Source organism: Girardinichthys multiradiatus, chromosome 11, assembly GCF_021462225.1.
Source record: "Girardinichthys multiradiatus isolate DD_20200921_A chromosome 11, DD_fGirMul_XY1, whole genome shotgun sequence".
NCBI lineage: Eukaryota > Metazoa > Chordata > Actinopteri > Cyprinodontiformes > Goodeidae > Girardinichthys > Girardinichthys multiradiatus.
The window spans coordinates 41854057-41879958 of record NC_061804.1 but is presented as its reverse complement, the minus strand read 5'-3'; the positions used below and the strand labels follow the sequence as shown (position 1 = coordinate 41879958).

Here is a 25902-nt window from a genome sequence, read left to right as displayed (position 1 = left end):
CACATCATCTGATCATACATCTGCCAAGATCATTTCCAAACAACTATGCAACCTGGAAGAGCTTAGGAACTTGGCTTCTAAGCATTTTTAGTTTGAGTTTAAATACCTAATAGCAGCTAAAATGGATGGTCAGTCATATCAGCTGATGCTGGGATTTTCTGCAATCTTACTGTGTTGGCATCTCTCTACTTCAGGGAAATAAACTATTATTAAAACTAACTCATATAATCTCACTTTAGAATATCAGAACGATTATCTAAACCAGTGACCCAAACATCCATTAAAATGACAACTTTAATTAATAAATAAAGATTAGCGAAGTTGTCAAGAAAATGAAAAAAACATCTCTCTTTCTGCATCATAATTCAAGTTCCTCTTATATATGAAGCTTGTGTGTTTATTTTCAAAGTTCACCAGTAATTTGTTTAGTAACTAAAGGGACATTTTGTCTTTTTATTCAAATTCAACACATTTGCAGCAAAGTCTTATTTAATAGTTATAGAAAACGTTTTGCAGGCATTAATGCAGATCATATTTCTAACTACGCCTTTGCATATGTACGCCTACTTTTATTGACCTAATGGTTCCTTTGTAATAACAAAGTTCACTTTTATGAAGATGAAAAACATGTATATGATGTTATTCTTTTTCCTTTGTGAGAACAAGCACCAAAGGGTGATATTGTTAAGATGCTGGTTTAGCTGGAGACCACTGACCCCAGCTGAGTCCTCCTCAGCTGTCCCAGTCTTCATCTCTCCCCTACAGCGTACAGCTTTGACTTGTCACCAGGCAGGCTACTAAGTTTGCCAGTGTTGAAACAGTGAAACAAGGTGCTGAATATGAATCAGGGCTATGTAGGCCATGTTGTTCAGGTAACAATAGCATTGGAGCATATAGTGTGTATTCGTTGTTCTGGCTCTGGATCTATACGTGCCTTGTCTATGTATCTGATTGGAAGAAGCCCCCTGCAGTTAAAGTATAACCTGTATGATCAGAAGGACATGGCCTTGGAAATGATGTGCCAGACAAGTCAGAGAACTGGAGAGTATTTTATTCTTATCTGATTCTTTTGAGTGAAGAATGAATATAAAATTCAGAGTTGTGGAAACAGGTAAACTGATCAGGTTTAAGTAAATATCCAATCCAAATCCAAAGTGCCTCATTTATAAAACACTTTAACACACCACACAGGATCAAAGTACCATACATACTAAAAAGACACTAAAATTAATCAAATAAAATAGTAAAAAAGGTATGAACCGTCCTGAAATAGAAAAATACCACACCAGCATGTGACCAGTTCTGAGATAATAGCTTGTGATAGTATGTAAAACTGGCCATGGGTACTTTGATGTCTGACTTTCTAAAGAGGTGTGGGAATATTCTCCACAGGCATGAAGTTGGGATGTTCCACAGAGAATATCATTGGTTGCTTAATTGAACCATTCTATTTATGATGCTGGTGTCGTCTCACCGGATTTACTGAGCAGCAGTGTAGGAGACAAGTGCGCCATCCCAGGGGATGCTACCAAACAAGGAGGAGCTCATTACACTGCACTGGCATCAAGAACTACTCAGCTCCGCTGTGCCTGCTGTATTATTCATTGATGTAAAACTGAGAGAGTGGGTTATGAGGGCATTACACTAAGATTACAGAGAATAGCCTGAGCCCATCATAGGGCAAGGAAGATTAGAAAAAAAAAACTTGTATGCAGATTTGCAGATTAACACAACTCACATCTGTAGCGAACCAAGAAAAGAAAACTGGTATGTAGGTCAGTGAGCACCTGCATGATTTAAAAGCTATTGATCTGTCTTGCACTGTGATCACAGTAACTACGGACACACAGTTATCCCTGGCACCACTGCTACAGCTGATGAGAGCAACAACAAGGAGGCTATTATTATCACTGTTATGCTGACGATATTCAACTGTATATTTCCTTTAAGCCTGAACATGTTTTTAAGTTACAGTTGCTGATTGTATGTTTTGAATCTATCAAAAGTTGGATGGCTGATAACTTTCTCCAACTTAATGATTGAAAAACTGAAGTCCTTGTTTGTGCCCCTGATAGATTTATACCCAGGATAATGGAAGCTCTTGGTCCTCTTGGCAAATTTGCTAAATCTTCCATCAGGAACCTTGGTGTAACCTTTGACTCTGCTTTCTCCATAGATACCCACATCAAATCTCTGGTTCACTCTTGTTTTTATCATTTACGTAACCTTGCTAAGTTAAGTCCCATTGTGTCATGTTCTGAACTTGAGATTGCTATCCATGCATTCATTTCCTCACGTTTGGATTACTGTAATGCTTTATTTACCTGTCTTAGCAAAAACTACCTGGAACGTCTCCAGGTTGTTCAGAATGCTGCTGCTAGACTTCTGACAAAATCTTCTAAGTATTCCCACTCCACACCGTTACTCATCCAGCTGCACTGGCTCCCCATGAAATTCAGAGCTCAGTTTAAGATTCTGGTCCTGAATTATAGAGGTCTTCATGGTCAAGCCCCAACTTATATCAGTGAACTCTTATATCCGTACAATCCCCCCAGGTCTCTGAGGTCATGCGATAAAGTCCTACTGGCTGTACATCACACAAAGCTGAAAACTAAGGGTGATAGAACTTTTGCAACAGTAGCTCCCCGACTCTGGAACTCTATCCCCTTGTGTATAAGGACTGCGGATTCGGTGGTGTCTTTTGAAAAACAGCTAAAAACTCATCTTTTTAGGCTTGCGTTTGGTTAGTTTATTTTTGATTTTATCTTATCTTCTTCTATTTTACATATATAAATATATTATTCCAATTGTACTTTGTATTAGTGTTGTGAAGCACTTTGTGATCTGTGTCTTGAGAGGTGCTATATAAATAAAATTTTACTTACTTACTTACTTACTTACTTACTATTAAAGATCAGGTAAACACAGGCAGGATGAGTCCTAATATGAGAAAGGTGCCTGGAAAGAGAGTGGGAAACACTCCTCCTATATCACATACAGGTCCTTCTCAAAATATTAGCATATTGTGATAAAGTTAATTATTTTCCATAATGTCATGATGAACATTTAACATTCATATATTTTAGATTTATTGCACACTAACTGAAATATTTCAGGTCTTTTATTGTCTTAATACGGATGATTTTGGCATACAGCTCATGAAAACCCAAAATTCCTATCTCACAAAATTAGCATATCATTAAAAGGGTCTTTAAACAAGCTATGAACCTAATCATCTGAATCAACAAGTTAACTCGAAACACCTGCAAAAGATTCCTGGGGCCTTTAAAACTCCCATCCTGGTTCATCACTCAAAACCCCAATCATGGGTAAGACTGCCGACCTGACTGCTGTCCAGAAGGCCACTATTGACACCCTCAAGCAAGAGGGTAAGACACAGAAAGAAATTTCTGAACGAATAGGCTGTTTCCAGAGTGCTGTATCAAGGCACCTCAGTGGGAAGTCTGTGGGAAGGAAAAAGTGTGGCAGAAAACGCTGCACAACGAGAAGAGGTGACCGGACCCTGAGGAAGATTTTGGAGAAGGGCCGATTCCAGACCATGGGGACCTGCGGAAGCAGTGGACTGAGTCTGGAGTAGAAACATCCAGAGCCACCGTGCACAGGTGTGTGCAGGAAATGGGCTACAGGTGCCGCATTCCCCAGACCTGGGCTACAGAGAAGCAGCACTGGACTGTTGCTCAGTGGTCCAAAGTACTTTTTTCAGATGAAAGCAAATTCTGCATGTCATTCAGAAATCAAGGTGCTAGAGTCTGGAGGAAGACTGGGGAGAAGGAAATGCCAAAATGCCAGAGGTCCAGTGTCAAGTACCCACAGTCAGTGATGGTCTGGGGTGCCGTGTCAGCTGCTGGTGTTGGTCCACTGTGTTTTATCAAGGGCAGGGTCAATGCAGCTAGCTATCAGGAGATTTTGGAGCACTTCATGCTTCCATCTGCTGAAAAGCTTTATGGAGATGAAGATTTCATTTTTCAGCACGACCTGGCACCTGATCACAGTGCCAAAACCACTGGTAAATGGTTTACTGACCATGGTATCACTGTGCTCAATTGGCCTGCCAACTCTCCTGACCTGAACCCCATAGAGAATCTTTGGGATATTGTGAAGAGAACGTTGAGAGACTCAAGACCCAACACTCTGGATGAGCTAAAGGCCGCTATCGAAGCATCCTGGGCCTCCATAAGACCTCAGCAGTGCCACAGGCTGATTGGCTCCATGCCACGCCGCATTGAAGCAGTCATTTCTGCCAAAGGATTCCCGACCAAGTATTGAGTGCATAACTGTACATGATTATTTGAAGGTTGACGTTTTTTGTATTAAAAACACTTTTCTTTTATTTGTCGGATGAAATATGCTAATTTTGTGAGATAGGAATTTTGGGTTTTCATGAGCTGTATGCCAAAATCATCCGTATTAAGACAATAAAAGACCTGAAATATTTCAGTTAGTGTGCAATGAATCTAAAATATATGAATGTTAAATTTTCATCATGACATTATGGAAAATAATGAACTTTATCACAATATGCTAATATTTTGAGAAGGACCTGTAGTTAGCCCTTCCTGATATTTTCCCGGATACATGTACTGATCTGCTATAGCATCTGTAGTTTAGATGCTCTAGGTATTTTTATTGAAAGGTTACTTGAGAAAGCATTATCTACATGCATTGATCTGATATTTATTTATTTATTTAATAATTTTTTTTCCGGGTCCTGTCCGGCAGAGTAGCACTCAGAATTGTTGTCTTAGTGTCAAGAAGAAGCCCAACAGATTTACTTTCAGAAGTGGAGCATTATAGTTAACGCTTTAAAGCTCTGCTTAATATTTATAAAATAAACTTAATTAGAAACTGCTTTGCAACTATTTCACTTGCAATGGACTCTGAGACGGAAACAAAAAGGAAAAAAAGAAGCAAGAATGAGAAAGAGGTGGGACAAAAAGGAAAAAGAGGAAGGAGGAAAGAATAGAGGATAGAAAGAAGGGTGAAGAGAATACAAGATAACACCCTGCTTTCTTATACACCTGCAGAAACATTCATATTACCAACTTTTTTACCAAAAAGTCTGGTAACACCTGAATCTGAACACCTGTGGGTCTGAGTGTGAGCGCGCTTGTCTATACAAGGTTTCTCCATAAAAATATGCTATAGCGAGTGTGAAGAGCCACAGACCTGCCCCCCTGGACCTGGGACAAATACGGAGGAGATCCAAGCCATAGACATCCAAAGAGCACAGGAAGTGGAAAACCAACCACCAGCAGGTAGTGTGGTGGGGAAGAAATAGGATCCAGGAGAGGGAGCAGTCCAAGACCCAACCTGACACAAAAAACAGGCACTCACAGTCACACATTCCTACCCTCATGTGTACACATAAAAACACCCACAACCACGTAAAGATTTAACAACATTGGACGTCGTACACTCACTCACACTCCCCATACATACTCCTTACTCCCAGATCCAGGTGCTGATACCCCACAGGGCAACCAGCCCACGGACCCAGGAGGTGGTCCCCTTCTCTCCGGGGGTGGAGACAGGCAGACCGCCAAAGCACCTTAACCTGGACTGGGCTAGCCTGGGCTGGTGGCCGAACCTAAGCGACCCCGGCCGGGCCCCTGCCCTGACCCCAGTCCCCAACGACCCCCATCCTAATCCGAAGAGGGGAACATGTACAAAAGAGGGATCTACATGGTCCAAACTAGCCCGTCAACCAGAGACGCCACAGGATGAAACAGTCCGATCCTAACCTCATGAGCCCCCCACCCCCAATGAACCCCAACATGAATTTCCCCACAGGACCACCCCCAACCAGGACACAGATATTGAACACATACCCCCGATGCCATGAATCCCCTCCCCACAGCACAGGGGCACACCCCCACAGGTGAGCTCCTTCCCCGAAAAGCCGACGAAGCCACACAGCACAATCTCCACACACAGGCTCGCTCCAAGCATCCCCGCTGTATCCTGCCCCACCACGCAGCGCGCCGCGACGGCAAAGCAGGCGCCGTGTACAACTCTACCCCAGCCCCCGCTTACAGGCACAACAGGGCAGACACCATAGAGCATTGAGCTCACAATGGAACCCCGACCCCACACCAAGATGGGACAAACTCACCCGGCAAGAGGTCACCAGGCCAGCGGCAAGCACTCAGGGCCAGCAGAGCAGCACACCACCATGCCCGCCAAACCATCCGGCCAGCGCCAGGAGCTCTAGCCAGTCACTTCATGAGAGGGAAACATGCACCAGCTGGGTAACAAGGCTGGGCAGGCCAACCGCTCCAGGCCAAGCACAACCCACCAGTCGCCCCAGTGCAGGCACAAGACATGCTCCACCGCCCCACCCACCCGACCACCAACCGCAGCTCGGCGCCCGGCCAGGGGCCAGAGCCACAGAAGGAAGCATTGGAGGAAGGCCACCACAGCACACCAAGGACCGGGCACCCCGTCAATCTCACACCCAAACTCCGGAGGTGCCCCAGGATGCCGGACACCCACCTTCCTGCACAGTACACCCCACCGCAACAAGCAGGCCGGCCAGCCAGCCCCTCCACCACAGCGAAGCCACATCTCAATCAACATTGCACCCTGCCCAGCCAAGACCCTCCTCGCCAGAGCCCGGCGCGCCCCCCCAACCGACAGACCAGGCACCGAAGCCAGGGATCAAAATCCAAGCGATCCCAAGAGAGCCGAAAAGCCAGCACCAGACAACCCCCAAGACCTCAATCCCAGCCCAGATCCCGACCAGAAAGCCCGCTCCCTCTCCCGGCCTCCAACCGCAGATGGCAAACAGCGAACACCTGTTGGTTTAAGTGTGAGCGCACTTGAGTATAACAGGTTTCTCCATAAAAATATGCAATAGAGCGTGTGAGGAGACACAAACCTGACACCAGCGGACACCAGCCAAAGGCAAGGAATGTGGTGGGGAGGAAGTAGGCCTCACATTTAATCGGGGGTCTAACTGATGCAGGAGAGGGAGTGGCCCAAGACCCAACTTGACACAAAAACAGGCACACATATTCATAGCCACACATTCCCATCCTCATGCTTACACATAAAAACACTCACACCCACACACCCAACGAAAAGACACACAACAATGGACATCGTACACTCACTCACACTCCCCATGCATACTCTATACTACCAGGTCCAGGTACCAATGCCCCAATGGGTGGAGTGAGGTTGACCGCACCAGCCCAGACTGGTGCCGGCACCGCCCAAACCTGAGCAACCCAGCTCATACCCTGATCCGCCGGTCCAAACCCAGTTCCCAACGACCCCCATCCCCTTCCAGAGAGGGGGCCACATACAAAAGAGTGGTCTACCTGGTCCAAACAAGCCCTCCAACCAGAGCTGTCCTGAGGTGAAGCAGTCCCAACCCCCCAAAGAATTCCGATCTCAAGCCCATGAGCCCCCCACCCCCCAAGGACCCCAACATGAAACTCCCTACGGGGCCACCTCCAACAAGGACACAGATATCGAACACATGTCCCCGAACCCAAATGCCATGAATCCCCTTCCCACAGGGGCACACCCCAACAGATGAGCTCCACCCCCAAAAAAGCCAATGACACATCCATATAGCGCAAGCTCCACACACAGCCCCACTCCAAGCACCCCGGCCCTCCACCACACAGCACGCCGTGACGGCAAGGCAAGGGCCCCACGCAACACCACCCCAGCCTCCGCCCACAAGCGCAACTGAGCAGACACCACTTAGCACCGTTCTTACAACGGACCCCTTGACCCAACACCAAGATGGGGCAAACTCACCCGGCAGAGGTCCCTACTATGCCCCTGCAAACACACTTCATCACCGCCACTGCACCGACAGCCCAGGGAGAAACACCAACCAGTTCAGCTCCACCATCGCCGCTCAGCCAATTCACATGCTGGTGACCCCACATCCAAAAAGAGGACACAACCCACCCCACATGCTGCAACCCTTCCATGCCACCCTTCAGCCCGCCCCCCCCATTCCCCCCCAGGCTGTCATGTCCAGGGGGGAACAAGGTGGCGGGTTGGAGGGTGGCATGGGGGGCAGACCAGCTGCCCCAGGCCAAGCACAACCCGCCAACCACCCCAGTGCATGTACAAGACGCATTCCACCGCTCCACCCACCTGACTGTGACTGCAGTCTGGCGCCAGGCCGGGGGGACAGAGCCACAGAAGGAAGCATTGGAGGAAGGCCACCACAGCACGCCGAAGACCAGGCTTAAATATCGGAGGGAATTTTACTTATATTCAATTAGTTAACTCTTAAATTGATAGCAGAAGAAAATAAAAACTGAAATTAATAATCTGTCTCTATAAATTAACAGGCCTCCAATCAACTGCTTAACCTTCTTTTTAGCTGTATACCATGTTCATGTTAGCTGTGAGATGTATTGTTTCTCATGAAGCTTTCCTTTCTGTTAAAACAAAGATGTATTCTAATCAAGGGGAAAAAGCATGCCAGAGGCAAGTCCTTTTGAGTGGGGGTTTAATGTGATTTCCTGGACAGCTGTTTCCAAGGCACATCTCTCCATGTCAAGCTCACTTAGGCACCTAATCTGCTTTAATACTGACCGAATAAAGAAGGAGTGCAAGGACTAAGCCATCCCAGTAGATCTGTAAGACCAGAGAGGAAACTACTGGTGTGGTGTATAAGAACATAGGTAGACAATATTTCTGTTTGAAATCTACTACAGCCAGCATGTTCAGATTGCAGTGTTGCGCTAGTTAGATTACCGTATGATGTAAAATAAAAATAATACTTACATACTTGTACATGCCAGGCTTTTGTAAGTAAAGTAGAACTGATGATAGGAGAGCAATCTGAACTGTAATTCAGTCAGTTATTTTTACATTGAAAGTTAAAAGTAAGCATAGGCATATCTCACAGTAACCTTGAGTAAAATTACCATGGTTTGCTTATTACAGTTAGAAAAATATTATCTAGAGAATGTTTGATAAAATGCAAAAATATGGAATAAAACGTGTATAATTTGGTTGTAGTTTTCAAGTAGATGTGTTTATTTCACAGAGTTAAACTTTTTGTCGTTCCTTTTTTGTTAAATGTTTTTATTCATCAATAGAAAAGCATTGATTATAGAAAAACAGGATATATCATTTGTTTTGTTTTCTACCCCCACCCATTCTCACCAAGCTGCCAAAAAAAAAAACCGCAGATCATCTGTCACCCTGAAGGGTTCCAAAGACGGAGATACACAAGATCGAGACAGTCCTAATTTTTTTTAAGTCATTCCAAATGAATGACCTTTAAATTTGAAAGTGGATATTTAAAACAATTGAAGTAGGATACTGCCGTCTGTGGTTAGAGCTCCAAAGATGTACTGAGGCCACTGGGTCACTAAGTAGGTCCAGGCACAAGCCCAAAAGGGTTGATTCCTGCCTCTTTTTTAAGTTTTGAGGGAGGACATCGAGTTTCTCAAAATAAGATAGTAGGGGGGCCATGTTATGTGGAATTTTTGGTCAATCCTCTAATGCAAAATTTTAAGAATAGAAAGAGGTCTTTTATCCAGAGGGAAGCTTTAGGTGGGTGATTTCCACGCTAACAAGATTCTTGTCCAGGCGAGGAGAGTTGACATAGCAAGCACGTTTAATAATATTTGTTATTGATATGCTCTCCATTGGCTCTCCAAGTGTAGCCCAGCACTGGGTTGGATGTCTCTGCCAAAAGCTTTGGATACAGTCTGAAATATCATTGTCAAACAATATACATTTTATTACAGGACCAGAACATGTAGGTTAGATTGGGCTTAGTTATATGACATTGTTTATATGTTTCACTGACAATAGGATAGATCCTAGAGAGTCTGACTCACCTATAATGGATTTGATGGAGAACCTTGAACTGATTCAGTCCAAGTCAAGCACATGAGGCTGACCCGTTTACTCTATATACTACACAATCTCAGGTTGCATTACATATATTCCTAATCCTATTGAGCGTCTCCATATTGTATAATGTCATAATGTGCTAGATTTTTGAGTAGAGATCTGTATGGTATATGACAATTTGTAGAATGATGTCGATCCCCTTTTTTGGAGGAAAATTATAAAAGCAAGGGATAATATTGTGTACAAACTCACTAATCTGAAGATAGTGAAAGAAGTTGGAGTGCAGTGAATTAATTTTAGTGGAGATAGCATCAAAGGTAGTAAAAGTTCCATCTATGTAAAGATCACTGAATGACCCAATTGTTACCAGAGGAAGACCACTACTTTAGGAATTTCCAGGCACTCAGGAGAATGACCCTTCACAAACCTGTTTAGCCTGGGGAAATTATATCCAACATAACAGAATCTAGCCCGAATGCAAAAGCTTAGCTAGTATCTAAAGATCTTCATTTAGAAAAGAAATGGCCCACAGTCAGTTGGATTTTTACCAGGTTTTAGCAAAAGTATAAAACTGGCTTCTGTGAGGGTGAACATATAGAGAGGCTAATTTGGATGAGAATCTTTTACAAAATTTGACCGGGTAGCCATCTGGTCCAGAGGCCTTGGCACTTTGCATTGCTGAAATAGAGTTGATGACTTCATTAATGATGGATTTGTCCATATCTGTCCTCTTCATAGATAGATAGATAGATAGATAGATAGATAGATAGATAGATAGATAGATAGATAGATAGATAGATAGATAGATAGATAGATAGATAGATAGATAGATAGATAGATAGATAGATAGATAGATAGATAGATAGATAGATAGATAGATAGATAGATAGATAGATAGATAGATAGATAGATAGATAGATAGATAGATAGATAGATAGATAGATAGATAGATAGATAGATAGATAGATAGATAGATAGATAGATAGATAGATAGATAGATAGATAGATAGATAGATAGAGAACCAGAGAAAACTGCTAATAATGCTTTTTTCTGGCATCTGATTTTAGTTTTGAAGCCTCATAATTACCTTGAGTTTCAGTTGTGCACAAAGATATTCTTCCTTAGGTAAATACTGCCACAGCATTGCCTACCTACACATTTAATTGTGTATCATACACAGTTTGATCAGAAGCTAAGCTACGCTACCATGAATATTTTGGAGCCTTAATGTTTTACAAATTCAGCTTTATTTCATCATGTTTAGACCCATGTACACACAGCTTTCAGTATACTAGCCAATACCAGTCCATGCCTTTGGTAAAGCCAACATCATCTGTACTGTCACTTTTTATCAGTTACCACAAGATAGTGCTGGGGTGTTTGTAGCAACAGTGTGAGCAGCTCTCGGTAATATTAGAAGCTTTTCTGTTTGGTTCAATGTTTTTATTTCTGCCAGAACTGCTTGCCTTTCCTTCCTGTAAAAAAAAGGCAGAAAGCAGTTAGTTCTTTAGCTTGTCAGAGTCGTTTTCATTCAGTGCTGTAGAGATAATTCTATTGCACTTGGGGCCTGGGGCTACAGATATCACAGCAGCAAGCATGCATTGCTTAGTTTAGTGGTTATATCTCTGTTTTATATTTTTATACTTTTAAGTCAACTTCAAGTAGCCTTAAGTGAAATTTGACATCTTGAAAAGAAGGTAAGCTTTTGTTGTTGGCACCCTGGTGAAAGCCACAGCTGACCTAAAATCCCACATATTATAATATTATCTCTTTAACATTTCTGTTAAGCATTTCAGATATGACATATGTAACACTAATATTTGATTTAATTAAAGTGCCAATATAAAGTCATTTAGAACTGGTTGGGCATTGTTCCTGCTCACTGGAATGTAAAACCATAGTAACAAGAATGTTAGTCCATCCATGGTGAACTGTCACTGTCAAACTTGACCTGTGTTGAAACAACCCAAGTCAGCTCTTGAATGTTACCAGTTATCGTCACATTCATGGAAGAAGGTGAATGGTTTTAGGGGTGCCATGTCTTCCCCCTTAGTGACCGCCTTTTTATGCTGGGGCTGTGTCGTGTTGTGTTGTGTGACTGAGAGCATTGGCTAAGTCTAAGCTTCTATCTTGTTATAATCTTGAGAAAGAGCCTTGGCTAATCAGCTTAGGATGTCTGCTTTAACAGGTGACTGTAGACTGCTGTGTCTTCAGATGCCAGTTGGCTGAGGTCACTTTATCCCTATTTGAGTGGTTTCCTTTGAATCAGAAGGCTTAAACCTTCTACCACTAATTTGTACCTGACTGCCCTCACACAGCACTGTTTCTACTGTTATAACATTCACTGGTGGCTTCACAGACTTTTGTTTGTCAGCCTGGTGAGTTTCACTTCCATGACTCTAAAAGACCACCAGCCTACACCTTGTAGTTCTGGTGGGGAGGGGGAAAGGTTCAGTTTTAGTTTATCAGAACCAGGTGTTGACCTTGATGTAAGTTAGACAGTGGACCTCTAGGCTGTACCATGACTGTGTGGTCTGAACTCTCAGATACTTGCTAGATATCCTCATTGTGAAAGCAGCATCTTGCTGATGTGAATGCTCAGTAGAAAATAGCCTGAACAAAAATAGATTTTCAGTGACCTTGCATCCAAAAGCCAGGCCATCATTTTAGATCTCAGCTGATCTAAGTGTTGATGAGAACGTTCTTTGGTTTTCAGCCATGCAGAAGTAATTTGCATGAATTTGTTTTTCGACCATAGGCTGTCAGGATGATTCAGCAGAGACCCCTCCCAAACCCTGTCCCTCTCATCTTTCTGGGGTGTGTTTGCACTATTAGTTCCACGTGGTCAGCAGTATCAGGCACACAGACAGACAGACGGGGAGAGAGAGAGCCTCGGCAGGCAGTTAAACTACTGCCATGGTGAGCTTGCCCTGAAAAGGCCACATGCCTCTCTGCACAATTATCCACTGTCCATAGAAACAACACCCCCACCCTTAACTTCCACACCCACTCACACGCAAACACTCGACTGGAAGATGAACAGTATCAAAGCAAGGATAAATACTTCTGCATGTCCAGATTGTCCCACAGATGTAGACTTTTTTCTTTTGATTATGTTTGTGAAATTTAATACAAGCGTATGCATTAAATCCATCCCCAGGGAGAGTGTTAAAACAAGGCCAACATCAGTGGATGTCAGCTGGTTTTGTACATATAGCATGAGATTAGGAGTGCGCCATGGAAATCCGGAGTCTGATGTTGCCTTACAGCCTGTTCAGCAGCTTACCGCTTGTTGTTTTGCAGGTTACTTCAGCGTGTTAGCAGTGGTGCTAAAAACAAGTAATGAATCCCCCTCAACAGATGAATTTAACAGTAAGTGCTTATGGATTAATACACATACACAAATTGAATGAATTCCTCATATCACTCGCTGTTGCTCTTCCATTGCAGAGGTCGAGTTGTCATGTTTGATTGAGTCCATTTCCACAACAAATCCCAGAATTGAATGGAAAAAGATCACAAACAATAAACCGAGTTATGTTTACTTTGACAAGAAGATCTCAGGTGAAGTACATCTGAATGCAGTTTCAGCTGCTGGTGTATCACCCTGCTGCTTGTTTCTGAACTTGTGCTTTTGTTTTTCCCTCCTGACAGGTGACTTGGAGAACAGGGCTGTGATCAAAGAGCCGGCTACGTTAATAATAACCAACGCCACAAGATCAGACACAGCCATATATCGCTGTGAGGTCACTGCGGCTACTGATGCAAAGTCATTTGATGAGATTGTGATTAACCTTGTTGTAAGAGGTATTCTTACTTTCTTTCATCCCTTACTGAACTCTATGTGCTTCTGTTTAAAAAGAATCACTGGAAAAGGCAGTGTAGGAGCCATTGTTTTTACCCTTAAAAGGCAGACTTCACTTTGTGGCACACACTGTGGATGCTGTAAAGTGAAACCCTGTTGTAGGTCGAACCAACCCTGTGGCATACTCACAAGGATGCGTTCTGACCAGAACTGCCCAGCTGCAAAGGCGTGTTCTGGGCTATAAGAGGAAGGCTCTGAAACTGCATCTGTTCTAAATTGCAGTGCTAAAGAAAGCATGTGCCGCGTGTTTCGGTGACTTTTTCTGGCACAGCCCAAAAACCGGGTTCTCGTCAGGTCCTGTCAGTGGTGTCAGTCCAGTGATCCAAGAGTTTTTGGTTTTTATAAAGCTCAGGGTGAATTATAGGCCCAGCAGCGTCAGTTTGTTTCTCCTCAGTGATGCTTTTGGAATGTAAAACCTCAAGACTCACTTTCTTGATTCTTATCATATGTTCTGTGCCACCACAGTGAAGCCAGTGGTGCCAAAATGCAGCGTTCCAAAGTCTGTGCCTTTTGGGAAGTCAGCTGAGCTCAGCTGCGTGGAAGAGGAGGGCTTCCCCAAGTCTCACTACCAGTGGTTCAAGAACAGCGAGGAGATTCCAGACGACCCGAAGACCAGTCTCAAATTCTTTAACTCCTCATACACGCTCAACACAGGAACAGGAACTCTGGTCAGTATGGGGGTGCACGTGTTTGGGCAAGGACACACAAGAGGGCCATAGCCAGGGCAGCGGGGACAGTGGCGTAACGCCCAGGGGAAGGGGCAGATATTTTAGGGAGACAGATGAGGGGCTCAGGCCATGGCAGGAATCTGCTGTCCTCGGTGGCACATTCCTCAATTCTAGGTTACTTTCCAGCACAGCTTCATTTCTCCCCTCTCAGCCATCAGATGTGACACAGCACAGTAAACTCCTCTGTGTGAGATCAAGTCAGAGCTTTTCTATCTTAATTTGTAATAAAAGGAGTGCTCCATTCTTATGTTAGTAGGTGGAAAAACTAGCCAGAAACACATTATGTTTGAGAGCATTATTTTTACAAGATATCCGTTACTACATACACAGTTTACTTTGCACTGTTTACACTGTATTTTACCTTACATAGCAATATGTAAAAGCAAGAGAAATCACAGGTATCTTCTTCTGTTTACACTATGCAGTGTTCAAGCAGGTTGTGTTATTGCTTTGAGACCAAGTAATGTGAAGATCCTTCAAACAATAAGCTATGTTACCACAGTAAACAGAATTACAAAAATAAAAGCTGGTATGTGATGTAAGCTTGCTTTGAAACAGGACACTTGTTTTCAGTTTCTCCAGGTAATCGTGACTCAGGAGGCCTAATGCAGGAGAACATGCGTTAGATCGGTTCTGGTTTCTGCCTGTCTCTATATTCTGGAATGCCTGGCTGACATGATGCTCAGATCTGGACTTTATAGTGGTTAGACCATCTGTTCCAGGACGTTTTACTCCTCTAATGGCTAAACTTAGTTCTTTTGACTTTGTGTTGGAATCATTGTCCTACAGCAGAACAAACAGTACAAACAAATCCCTATTTGTACTGTATCACTAATAAACCTTTTAGTGTCTTCAATTTACACATTTCAAAACAGCAAGTTAGGAAAAACGTTTTAAATTGAGTGAAAGGTATAGGAAACACATAAACCAACTTACCACCTCAGTAATTGTTACATTCACTTCTACCACCTCATATTGCCATAATTCTCCATGCATCTAAAGATATTGTGGCCTTCATGCTTCTACGCCAAAGTGTGTAAGGTGTAATTTTTTTCTCCAAGAGTCACTATTCCACACACACCACAAATAATACGAATCACCAAGAATTGCTCAATTTTAGGATTTGTAAGAATTCTTGGAATTTTGCACATTTTACTTGCTGTTGATCCTGTCCACGTTGAGATGGTCCTCAATTGTAATGAAAAATGAACCAAACCGTGTAGAGCCAACCTGACCCAAGTCAAGTAGAGTAGAATAGGTACTAATGGGAAGGGGCCATAACTCACCAGCAGAACCAGAGGCTGATCACCTCCATGCCACGCTGGACTGCTGCAGTATTAATGGAAAAGGAGGCCTAATATTGAGTGCAGATACTGTACAGTACATGGACACACTGTTTTAGTAGGCAAACATTAATGGATTAAAAATCTTTCTTCTGTATTATTTCAATATTCATTTTTGTTTTTCATTAGCTGTAACCCTTAATCAATGGACTTAACATAAATAAATATCATTCTGTGTGTAAAGAGATTACATAAAATATGAGTTCCACATTTTGATTGTAGTTACTGAAGTAAATCAACTTTTCAATGATAATCAAATTTATTTCTTTATTTTTTCAATTAAGATTGTGATGGTCCATATCAGATGGCCCTGAACCCAGTTCTTGTGAGCTTCGTTAACCCGGGACACACCAGAGGTTGAGGTTGCATTCATCAATATAACTCTGTAATGTATTGGAATGTTTGTCAAAGGTTTCACAAAATTAATACTCTATCCACCTGGTTCTACCAGTTGTTGATGAGTGCCAATAATGAAATTCCTCCAGAGTTAAAAGATTTTCTCACATATTTGTTGAAAATCTTAAAATCCCCTGTTTGTTTTTTATACTCTGCCATCCATGGATGCTACTTTGGCAGCAGGTTTTCATGAGATCTACATATTACTGTTACATCTTATACACCACAATATATAATAATAATTTTAAATCGTTTTTACTAGCCTTATGCAGTAACGGATGTATCAGTGAAATCAGGTTGATACATAAATAGAAATATGGTTGACAGTAAAATACTTTTCAAAATACACGTAAATATCAAAAATCTACATTGATTCTGTACTTTCCAAACTGATTCCCAGTAATAAATTGCTGAGCGCTTTTTATGGAGATGGACAGTTGGGTGAACAAGTATTTGATACATTGCTGATTTTGCAGTTTTTCATCATAAGTACTCTTCAACTGTGAGTGTGTGTGATTTTAAGTAAGTAATTTGCATTTTATTGCAATTCAATTCAGTTTATTTATATAGCGCCAATTCACAACACATGTTGTCTCAAGACACTTCACAAAAGTCAGGTTCATCCATTCCAATTAATCCTAACCATTGAACAGTGCAGTCAGGTTCAGTTATTTATTCAAATTGGATAAAAAGTTTTTCTATCTAAGGAAACCCAGCAGATTACATCCAGTCAGTGACTTGTAGCATTCACTCCTCCCGGATGAGCATGTAGAGACAGTGGAGAGGAAAAACTCCCTTTTAACAGGAAGAAACCTCCAGCAGAACCAGACTCAGTGTGAGCGGCCATCTGCCACGACCGACTGGGGGTTAGAGAGAACAGAGCAGAGACACAAAAAGGACACAGAAGCACTGATCCAGGAGCACTTTCTATGGGAAGGAAAAGTAAATCTTAATGGATGTAGCTCCTTTAGTCGTCTCACCTAGAAAGAAAGAACAGATCAACTTTGAGCCAGTTTTCAAGGTTAGAGTCTGAAAGAAACACATATAATTAGTTACAGTAAAAGCTCAGTCAATTTCCATGTCTAGGAGAGAGAAAGGGTTAAACACTAAAAGACAGGGCTATGTGGATCATTGGTAGATGGTGAGCATTAAGTTGTTGGCAGCAGAAGCTTGGGAAATGACCCCCTCCAGAAAGGTGTCACAGGTAGACACAGAGTCAGGCCAGGTGTAGCTTCTAGGAAGAGAAAAGAGAGAACATAAAGTTAAAAGCTGAAATAACAGCAAATTATGCAAAACTGGAGAGTAGTGTGAGAATGTAGCAAAGAGGGTGAAAGTGGTCATTATGTCCTCCAGCAGCCTAATCCTATAGCAGCATAACTACTGAGATAACTCAGGATAACCTAAGCCACTTTAACTATAAGCTTTATTAAAAACAAAACTTAATATTTGGTACAGAAACCTTTGTTTGCAATAACAGATATTAGATATTCCCTGTAGTTCCTGACCAGGTTTGCACACACTACAGCAGGGATTTTGGACCAGTCCTCCATACAGATCTTCTCCAGATCCTTCAGGTTCCAGGGCTGTTGCTGGGCAATACAGACTTCCTGCTCCCTCCAAAGATTTTTGATTGTGTTCAGGTCTGGAGACTGGTTAGGCCACTCCAGGACCTTGAGATGGTTCTTATGGAGCCATTCCTTAGTTGCCCTGGCTGTCTGCTTTGGGTTGTTGTCATGCTGGAAGACCCAGCCATGACCCATCTTCAATGCCCTTACTGAGGGAAGGAGGTTGTTGGCTAAAATCTCCTGATACATGGTCCCATCCATCCTCCCCTCATTACGGTGCAGTCGTACTGTCCCCTTTGCAGAAAAGCATCTCTAAAGAAGCCATGCTTCACAGTAGGGATGGTATTCTTGGGATTGTACTCATCCTTCTTCCTCCTCCAAGCACAGCGAGAGGAGTTTAGACCAAAAAGTTCTATTTTTGTCTCATCAGACCACATGACCTTCTCCCATTGCTCCTCTTATTCATCCAGATGGTCATTGGGAAACTTCAGACAGGCCTGGACATGTGCTGGCTTAAGCAGGAGGACTTTGCGTGCGCTGCAGGATTTTAATCCATGGCAGAGTAGTGTGTTACTAAGGGTCTTCTTTGAGACTGTGGTCCCAGCTCTCTTCAGGTCATTGACTAGGTCCTGCTGTGTAGTTCTGGGATGATCCCTCACCATCCTCATGATCCATTTTCTTATAATTGCTCCAACAGCTGTTGTCTTCTCACCAATCTGCTTGGCTGTTTTCCTGTAGCCCATCCCAGCCTTGTGCAGGTCTACTATTTTATCCCTGATGTTCTTCCACAGCTCTCTGGTCTTGGCCATTGTGGAGAGGTTGCAGTTTGTTTGATTGAGTGTGTGGACAGGTGTCTTTTATACAGATAATGAGTTCAAACAGGTGCAGTTAATATAGGTAATGAGTGGAGAACAGGAGGGCTTCTTAAAGAATAACTAACAGGCCTGTGAGAGCCAGGATTCTTACTGGTTGTTAGTTGTATTATTATGTATTATAACATGTTTCACATCTCCTGTGCAGAGATTTACTGCAGTCAGAAAGGAAGACGCAGGTGAATACTACTGCCGCGCAAAGAATGATGCCGGACATGCTCAGTGTGCACCCCAGAAGATGGAAGTGTGTAAGTGTTTAGTGTCTGTACACAGAAGAAATACTGTCTCTATCCTTAATCTTACTAGATGTTGTAGCTATTAGGTTTAATCTAAATGTCAGTTTCTGATTTGCTGACTTTACCTCTTCAGATGATGTTGACATTGTGGGGATCGTACTCGGAGTGCTGGTGGTGGTTATTGTGCTCCTGTGTATAACAGTGGGAATTTGCTGTGCATACAAACAAGGCTACTTCTCCAGTCAGAAACAGACCGGAAACAAGTAAGATGTCCAAACAGCCTCCCATTCACATCCACAAAGAAATACTCCTTTAAAATCATAACCAGCAACACTTCAGTTAACCAAACTGTTGTAACTGTGCTTTGATTTGTGTGTACTAGTTACAAAGTTCCAGCCAAGGGAGATGGAGTGGACTACGTCAGGACTGAGGATGAGGTTTGTAGATCCAGTCTACTGAAGTATGCTCATTAATAGACACTAGGGTTAGTTTAATCTGGCACAGTAAATAAGTAGTCCCAACAGCCTTAACAGTCATACTCAGAGAACAACAGCCTGTCAAATTTAGCTGTTTGTGAACATTGCTGCTTAGGATGGAGCAGTCTGGAACTATGAGCACATGTCACAGCTGTAAAGATGGAACCTCTAAGGTTTTCTGTATATTACATCAGGCTATTGCTGTGATGTGAACATCAGGATGTAGGTTTCTCAGCTGACCCATCGTCTCATGTTCTGGACCAAAAGGATGCTAGCTGGATAAACTAGCCTGCTATAATGCATTGACGAGTTGCTATGGAGACTGTTGATAACAAAAACATATCAGTGTCTAATTTGCAAGTTTAAATGCTGCGTGTGTTTGTGTAGCTGTTTTTATTCAGCCCTGCTGTCCAAGAGGCAAACATTAGCAGGGGAAGCCAGTTGGAGGTCAGCTCTAAGCAGCTCTTAGCTAAAATCTCTGCTACTGTTTTAAAGAACATCACATTCTGTCTTTTCTCAGTCGGCCATTGGTGCACCAGCTCAGCCAGTCCATACAAACAGAAAGTTCAACACTTCCAATAGCTTTCATGATGCCCAGCACTTCACACCTACTTTCCAACTGTGACTACATTAGTGTTTCAGCTCAGAGCCATAACAGCACTGGGTCAGCCTCAACCCCCATACTGAGGTCATACTCAGATGGCAAGAAGTTGTGTGTGGATTGGTTTGAAAGTATTTTGGGAAATGGACAAATGGCTACCTGGTCAGGATCTTTACCATTCAACATGCTAACTGAGGCCTATAGAAGCTCAGATGGAGTTCTTGGGTTCTCTCTAATTTCTTTGAGCTTCGCACGGAGAACTTTTTGGGACGTCCACTCCTGTGATGATTGTCACATCTTGAAGGTTTTCCACTTAGAAGCAATTTGTCTTATTTATCTTTCAGCAGTGATGTTCTATAAGTATCATCATAAAGTCCACAATGTTTCCATTTGGAAAATAAGCAAAAATAAATGTTCACTTTACTAAAGCATCAAATGTTAGGTATGTTTGTGTAAACAATCAGGTAATAATATAGTTCATGTAATTTATAAGCTGTATTATAAATGATCTTACTTAGAAATACAACCGAGACTACAATGGAAATGATGTGACTTCTTAGATTCATTTACTTTGCCAAATCCTGCTGGTCTCTTCTATAAAAGGTTGGCCATGATGATCAATAAATATCTATCATAATGCTCATTCAGAAATGGAGAACACAATGTTTTAAACTGACATAAACTGAAAATGCAGAAGGCCTGGAGGTAGAAGATGTGTACCACAACCTGAGCAGGCCAAACACGTTGAATCTGACTTGTTAAATGTTTCTCCCATGTGGCTGTGCTCTCTGCAGGGGGATTTCCGACACAAATCATCATTTGTGATCTGAAAATGAAAAGAGGACAGTGAGGGCTGTTGTGCTCAAGATGTGACATGTGGGCCCTCCGCGCTGTTGGACCACGGAGCTGCAACAGTTTAGGCTCTTGAGTTCACAGTGGGAAATCCAACTACTCAAACTTGCCAAAGTTGACAGGAGCTTGCAGGCCACAAGATGTAAAAATAGTATCACCCTCATTTGAGTTTGTTTGCTAAATTATGGTTCTTTATTTACAGTCATTGCATGGTTTTTAACATGAATTGAGGAGGCAGGAAGGAAACATCTCTGGTAGAAAATGGTTAGGAGGCTCTCTCCTCTACAGACAATCTATCATGATAACTTTCTACTGTAAACATTTAGCTTTTGTCATTTGTATAACATTTGTTTTCTACTGTTGAAACACTATTTTTGATGGAATATATTTTAAAATGCCTATAGATAAAAGTTTACTTTTTTAAATAATTGTAAAATACTAACGTGTGTTTAGGTTGTTGTTGTTTGTTCTTTTTTGCTTGTGGATAAAGTTTGTAAGACTTTGACCACTTTGTGTTAAGCTGTAAGCATTCTCACCTTTTCAGAAGATGAAAGACTAAAACAAGTTGCTGCTTTTTATTGAGATGTGCATCCTGACGGGTGTTCCTGCATACTCAGTCGCTCCACCCAGTCTGTGTTAAAGTGACAAACTTCCTGTTGATGTTTGTAGATAGTCTTAGTGAGAGGCTTTCATGAGTGCCAGTCCAATGCTGTGAAACACTGTACACAATCTGAGCTGTGTGTTTTAAGTGTCCTTCAGTGCTTACAGTTGATCCTGTGTATATTGCAGTAACTTTCAGGATAGTTGGCTGATATGCACACAATATATGTTGGGTACACTATAACTGTCAGAGTGATGATAATACAGGGTTTGTAAATTAACCTTCCAGAACCAGAAGACCCAAGTGGTACTTACTGGGTTCCTGCGCAGTTTGGAATAGTGTGAAATGTAATTTCAGTATTTACCAGGTCTGGGTTAGTATGTATCAGACACACATGAAAATAGAAAATATTAGTTTTTTTCAGACTTTACTCTGTCCGAATGTCTAAATAATGTGTCCTTGCTCATGTCCTTTCCTTCTTTCTTGTGTCCACTGCTCTCTTCCTCCTTCCTTTCTTCCTTCCTTTCTTCCTATGTTCCTTCCTTCATTTCTTCCTTCAACTTTTAAAATGAACATAATGGACTAAGTCTGGAAAAGTGTGGAAGTTCTACGTAAAAACTGTGTAGGAACCCTGTACCTATTTTTATTTCTACTAAGGAAAAGAATTCTTCTAGTACCTAATGCAGATTTAACAATGTATTTAACGGGTAAAATACCTTATTAGAACCAAGTAGTTTAAACAAGAGTCCACTTTGTGTAAACTGGCTTTGTCAAACGACTTGGCTTAGTAGCACACAATAAATATGTTTGAACTGGAACAAAGAAAGATGAAGACTGAACTGCACCAACAAACAACCCTTCAATCTGGGATCAGTAATATTCTGATTGGAACAAACCAAGGCCTAAACCAGGAAAACCCAGAGAAGCTGTGAGCTCAAGTCAAAGTAAAACAATACATTTTTCATTGTTCTTGTGTCTGGATTTTGTAAACACAGAAAGAAGAATCCCAGATTGTATGTTTGGGCTGCTTCCCTAGTATCTCAGACAAAACAGAAGCACCTTATCTTTTTTCTGAATCCTCCTCTAGGTACTCTCCTGTTCTGGGTCACACAGCAAACTGACCCAGGATAATTTACTGTATCAACCTGGCATGAGGGGTGACGCTCATAATCACTAATATCTCTGTCATATTATCTTCCTGCTGATGATGCAGGTTAATCTGGACAGGGACTCCCCAACACTTGGATCCATTTGAAATACATAAAGTACTGTCAACGCAGCATGGTTTGGAGATCAGTTTAGCTCAGTTGGTTATTTCTTCTCTGAGCTGGTACTGTAACATAACAGAACCCTTAAATCTGTTGGATTGAGATGGCTCCACATGAAAATGTTCCATTTGTACAGAATAACAAGTATTTTTTTATATTGAAAGAATCAAGTGAAACGTTCTCTTTGAAAGTTCCTCTCCAACCCCACATGGATGCTGCGTGTGAAAAAAGGCCTACAAGCTGCTGAAGTCTAAACATTGTTATCACCTTTTATTGACCAGAAAACTCCTCACCAGTTCTCCAGCTTGCAGTGAGGTTGGTAGAAACTGGTGGTGTCATTCCCAGAACCACATACTAACGAGAATGCAGCAGAAGTGACAGGCCTTGGAGTTGGTGGCCACTTCAGACCCAGATACAAAGAAAAGTATTTTTGTCAGAAATATTTCACTTAAAGTTCATTTCTGAAAAATAGATTTTCAAGATGAAGGGTTTTTTTTTGGTGTAGCTCAGCTTCTACAGCTTTAATCACAGCTTCTGTTCTCATTCCATTTAGTGAAGCTGATGTTACAGTGAAGTATTGATTCATTCGGGGTCTGGATGGTTAACACTTGTACTGATTGTAAATAGATGTTAGAGTGTTCTGATTTTTTTCTTGTCTTTCCCTAGATTATGTAGAGCAGTGAAAATATTTTTTAACCCAAGGCAATATGAAACTCTTTCCATCAGTGAGACTGAAAAGGGAAACATTTCATCCGATCTTTCACAACAGGAGAACAAGAGCTTCTTGGGTCAGCTTTAAAAGGTATTCAGAGCTCTTTGTTCATTTTATCTCTGATCATATCAGAATAAAAAGCTACTTCGGTGTTTCCCAGCTGTGATCAGAGTTTGACAATTAGCTGCGTGGTGAAATATTAATATCAGTCATGGTAGAGATGATGTGCCCAACAGTTTTACACCATCACCAGTGGTCAAAGTGAACATGTTGCTTTAAGGAAACATGTCTACAGGGTTCCTGCGTAGTCTACAAAAAAATTACATTTTGTTTCAGTATTTTCCAGATCTGGATAAGTTTGGAAATAGAGATCACAAATATGGAAGAATATTTGTCCCAATCTCAATGTCTGAATACTGTGTTCCTCCTTCCTTTGTCTATTCTTTCTTCCTTCCTCAAGGCCTCCCTCCATTGTGTTCCCCCTACCTCTTATGTCCTTCTTTTCTTCTTTCTTCATGCACTTCCATTCTTCCTGATGTCATTACTTTTTTCTTCCCCTTCTCCCTCATTTTTTCACTGCTCATCTTCCTTCCTTTCTTCCTTCCTGGTGTCCTTTCTTCTTTATGTCTTTCCTTCCTATTTCGTGTTTTCCTGGTTCCGTGTTAAACCATTACCACTGTTGTAATGCCTGCTATACATTTTTAGTCAACTTAAGTATTTATTACTTTAAAATAAAGATAAAAGACAGAGAAATTTAAAAAGTTGAGTCTGGAAAAGCCTGGAACTGTTAGATGAAAAATGTGTAGGAACCCTGTGTCTAAGTGTGCTATTTGGCCAATAAGACGATCAACATTTGACAGCACATTGCTGCAGAAATCTCCAGTCATTTGTAAAAAGTTCATTCCTCTTAAGTGCCTTCATGCCTTCAGACCTGTCCAGTTTCACAGGAAATCTGTCATGGTATCAGAGGCTCCCTTCACCCGGCCCAGATCATATATCCACAAGCATGGCGTTTGAGAGGAATGATGTCACTGCAAACTTCTGCTTTCCCTCTTTACATATCTGATCACTTGTAAATATCTTTTTTTTCCATAGATTTGAATATATAGAACATGATGAAGTAGAATTGAAAACATTTTAGTGCGTAAATATATATATATATATATTTATTTATATATATATATATATATATATGCACAATAGTGCTAAATGTCATTACCATAAATGGTAATGACATTTAGCACTATCAGGTCAAAATTAAAGAAACAGGAACTGGTACCCAAAGCATTTAGTTGAACTCTGGCTTTCAGCAGATTTCCTGTCACCTTTCTCCACTGTCCTCCATCACTGCGGTGCTTGCTCAGACGATTTCATTTCCAAGTCCACCCGTTGTTCTGGTTGCTAAGGTAAACACAGTGTGCAGCAACAGGCAGGTGGAAATAAAGCCTAGTTCATGCCCACAGGTGGCTCTGACTGAGCATGTGTACTGGTTTGTTAGAAGTTGTAAGGCAGTGATGCTGCAGGTTTTATTTCCACATCTTGTACATGTGGTAGTGATGCTTTCCTCTGTGTGATCTGCTGCTTGTTGACCAGGACTAAAAACCACACGGGCTAAGAGGGGAATGTCATTAAAAGACCTGCTTGGTTGCTTTTGTTCATTTTAGAGCAAACTGTTTGTGATGAATAAAACTCACTCCTTATTTTCCTGGAGAACATATTGTTTGGTTTTGGTTCTTGTGTCTCATTCTGTCAGTCCCAGAGAGTCCAGTTGTTTCTGTTATTCAATTTAATTCAGTTTTATTTATATAGCATAAATTGATAACACATATCATCTCAAAGCTATTTACAAAGTCAATTTAATTGAAATATACAGATTTCAAGTCGGGTACATACATTCCAATTAATCCTAACTGTCAAACAGTGCAAAATGTAAGTTTTTTTTGCCTACACATGGTAAGAAAATGAATGTTTCCCATCACCTTCAACTGACCACAGCATAATGCTACCACTACCATGTATCAGGATGGAAATACCCATCTTCAGCAGGGACAGGGACTTCGGGAAGATGGATGGAGCTAAATAAAGGACAATCCTGGAGGAGAATCTGAGGCTGCATCAGACTTGTGGTGGAGGTTCACTCTTGCATACTTCAGATTTTTAGTTGATTCCCATTTTTGAAGAGTGCACTCTGCACCTAACTATATCCTTTTACTGTTACATTGTATGATGTAAAACAATGCTGGATTTTGTCATTTTCATTTTAGTGAGAAAATTGAACTTTGTTTGACTTTAAAATCGTTTCACAACCTCCACAGACAAAAACAGAAGAAGGCTATTTTAGTCAAGCTGAACGAATGATGACCAAACTGGGCATTAAAGCAAATAAGAGTTTTAATCACCAGACCATACAGAACACCAAGTATCTAACTGTGAAATGAAACTGATAAAGTGCTCTTCAGTCTGCCTTGCGTTTTGTTTTCATAAGTGTGCCACATCTCTCCTCTAATGGAGATGTGGTAGCAGGT

The 25902-nt window shown here is 41.7% G+C and overlaps 1 protein-coding gene across 1 annotated transcript in view; it reads left to right on the top strand.

Moving 5' to 3' along the window:
• jam3b (junctional adhesion molecule 3b) overlaps window positions 1–25095 on the top strand; it is a 59757-nt gene extending 34662 nt beyond the window's left edge. Inside the window, exons 2-9 of the mRNA XM_047379300.1 lie at window positions 13166–13234; window positions 13313–13426; window positions 13517–13669; window positions 14193–14395; window positions 18780–18879; window positions 19001–19130; window positions 19250–19304; window positions 20739–25095. Coding sequence (XP_047235256.1) covers window positions 13166–13234; window positions 13313–13426; window positions 13517–13669; window positions 14193–14395; window positions 18780–18879; window positions 19001–19130; window positions 19250–19304; window positions 20739–20774 — 860 coding nt within the window. The 3' untranslated portion in view covers window positions 20775–25095. The remainder of the gene's footprint in view (window positions 1–13165; window positions 13235–13312; window positions 13427–13516; window positions 13670–14192; window positions 14396–18779; window positions 18880–19000; window positions 19131–19249; window positions 19305–20738) is intronic.
• The last annotated feature ends 807 nt before the right edge of the window (window positions 25096–25902 follow it).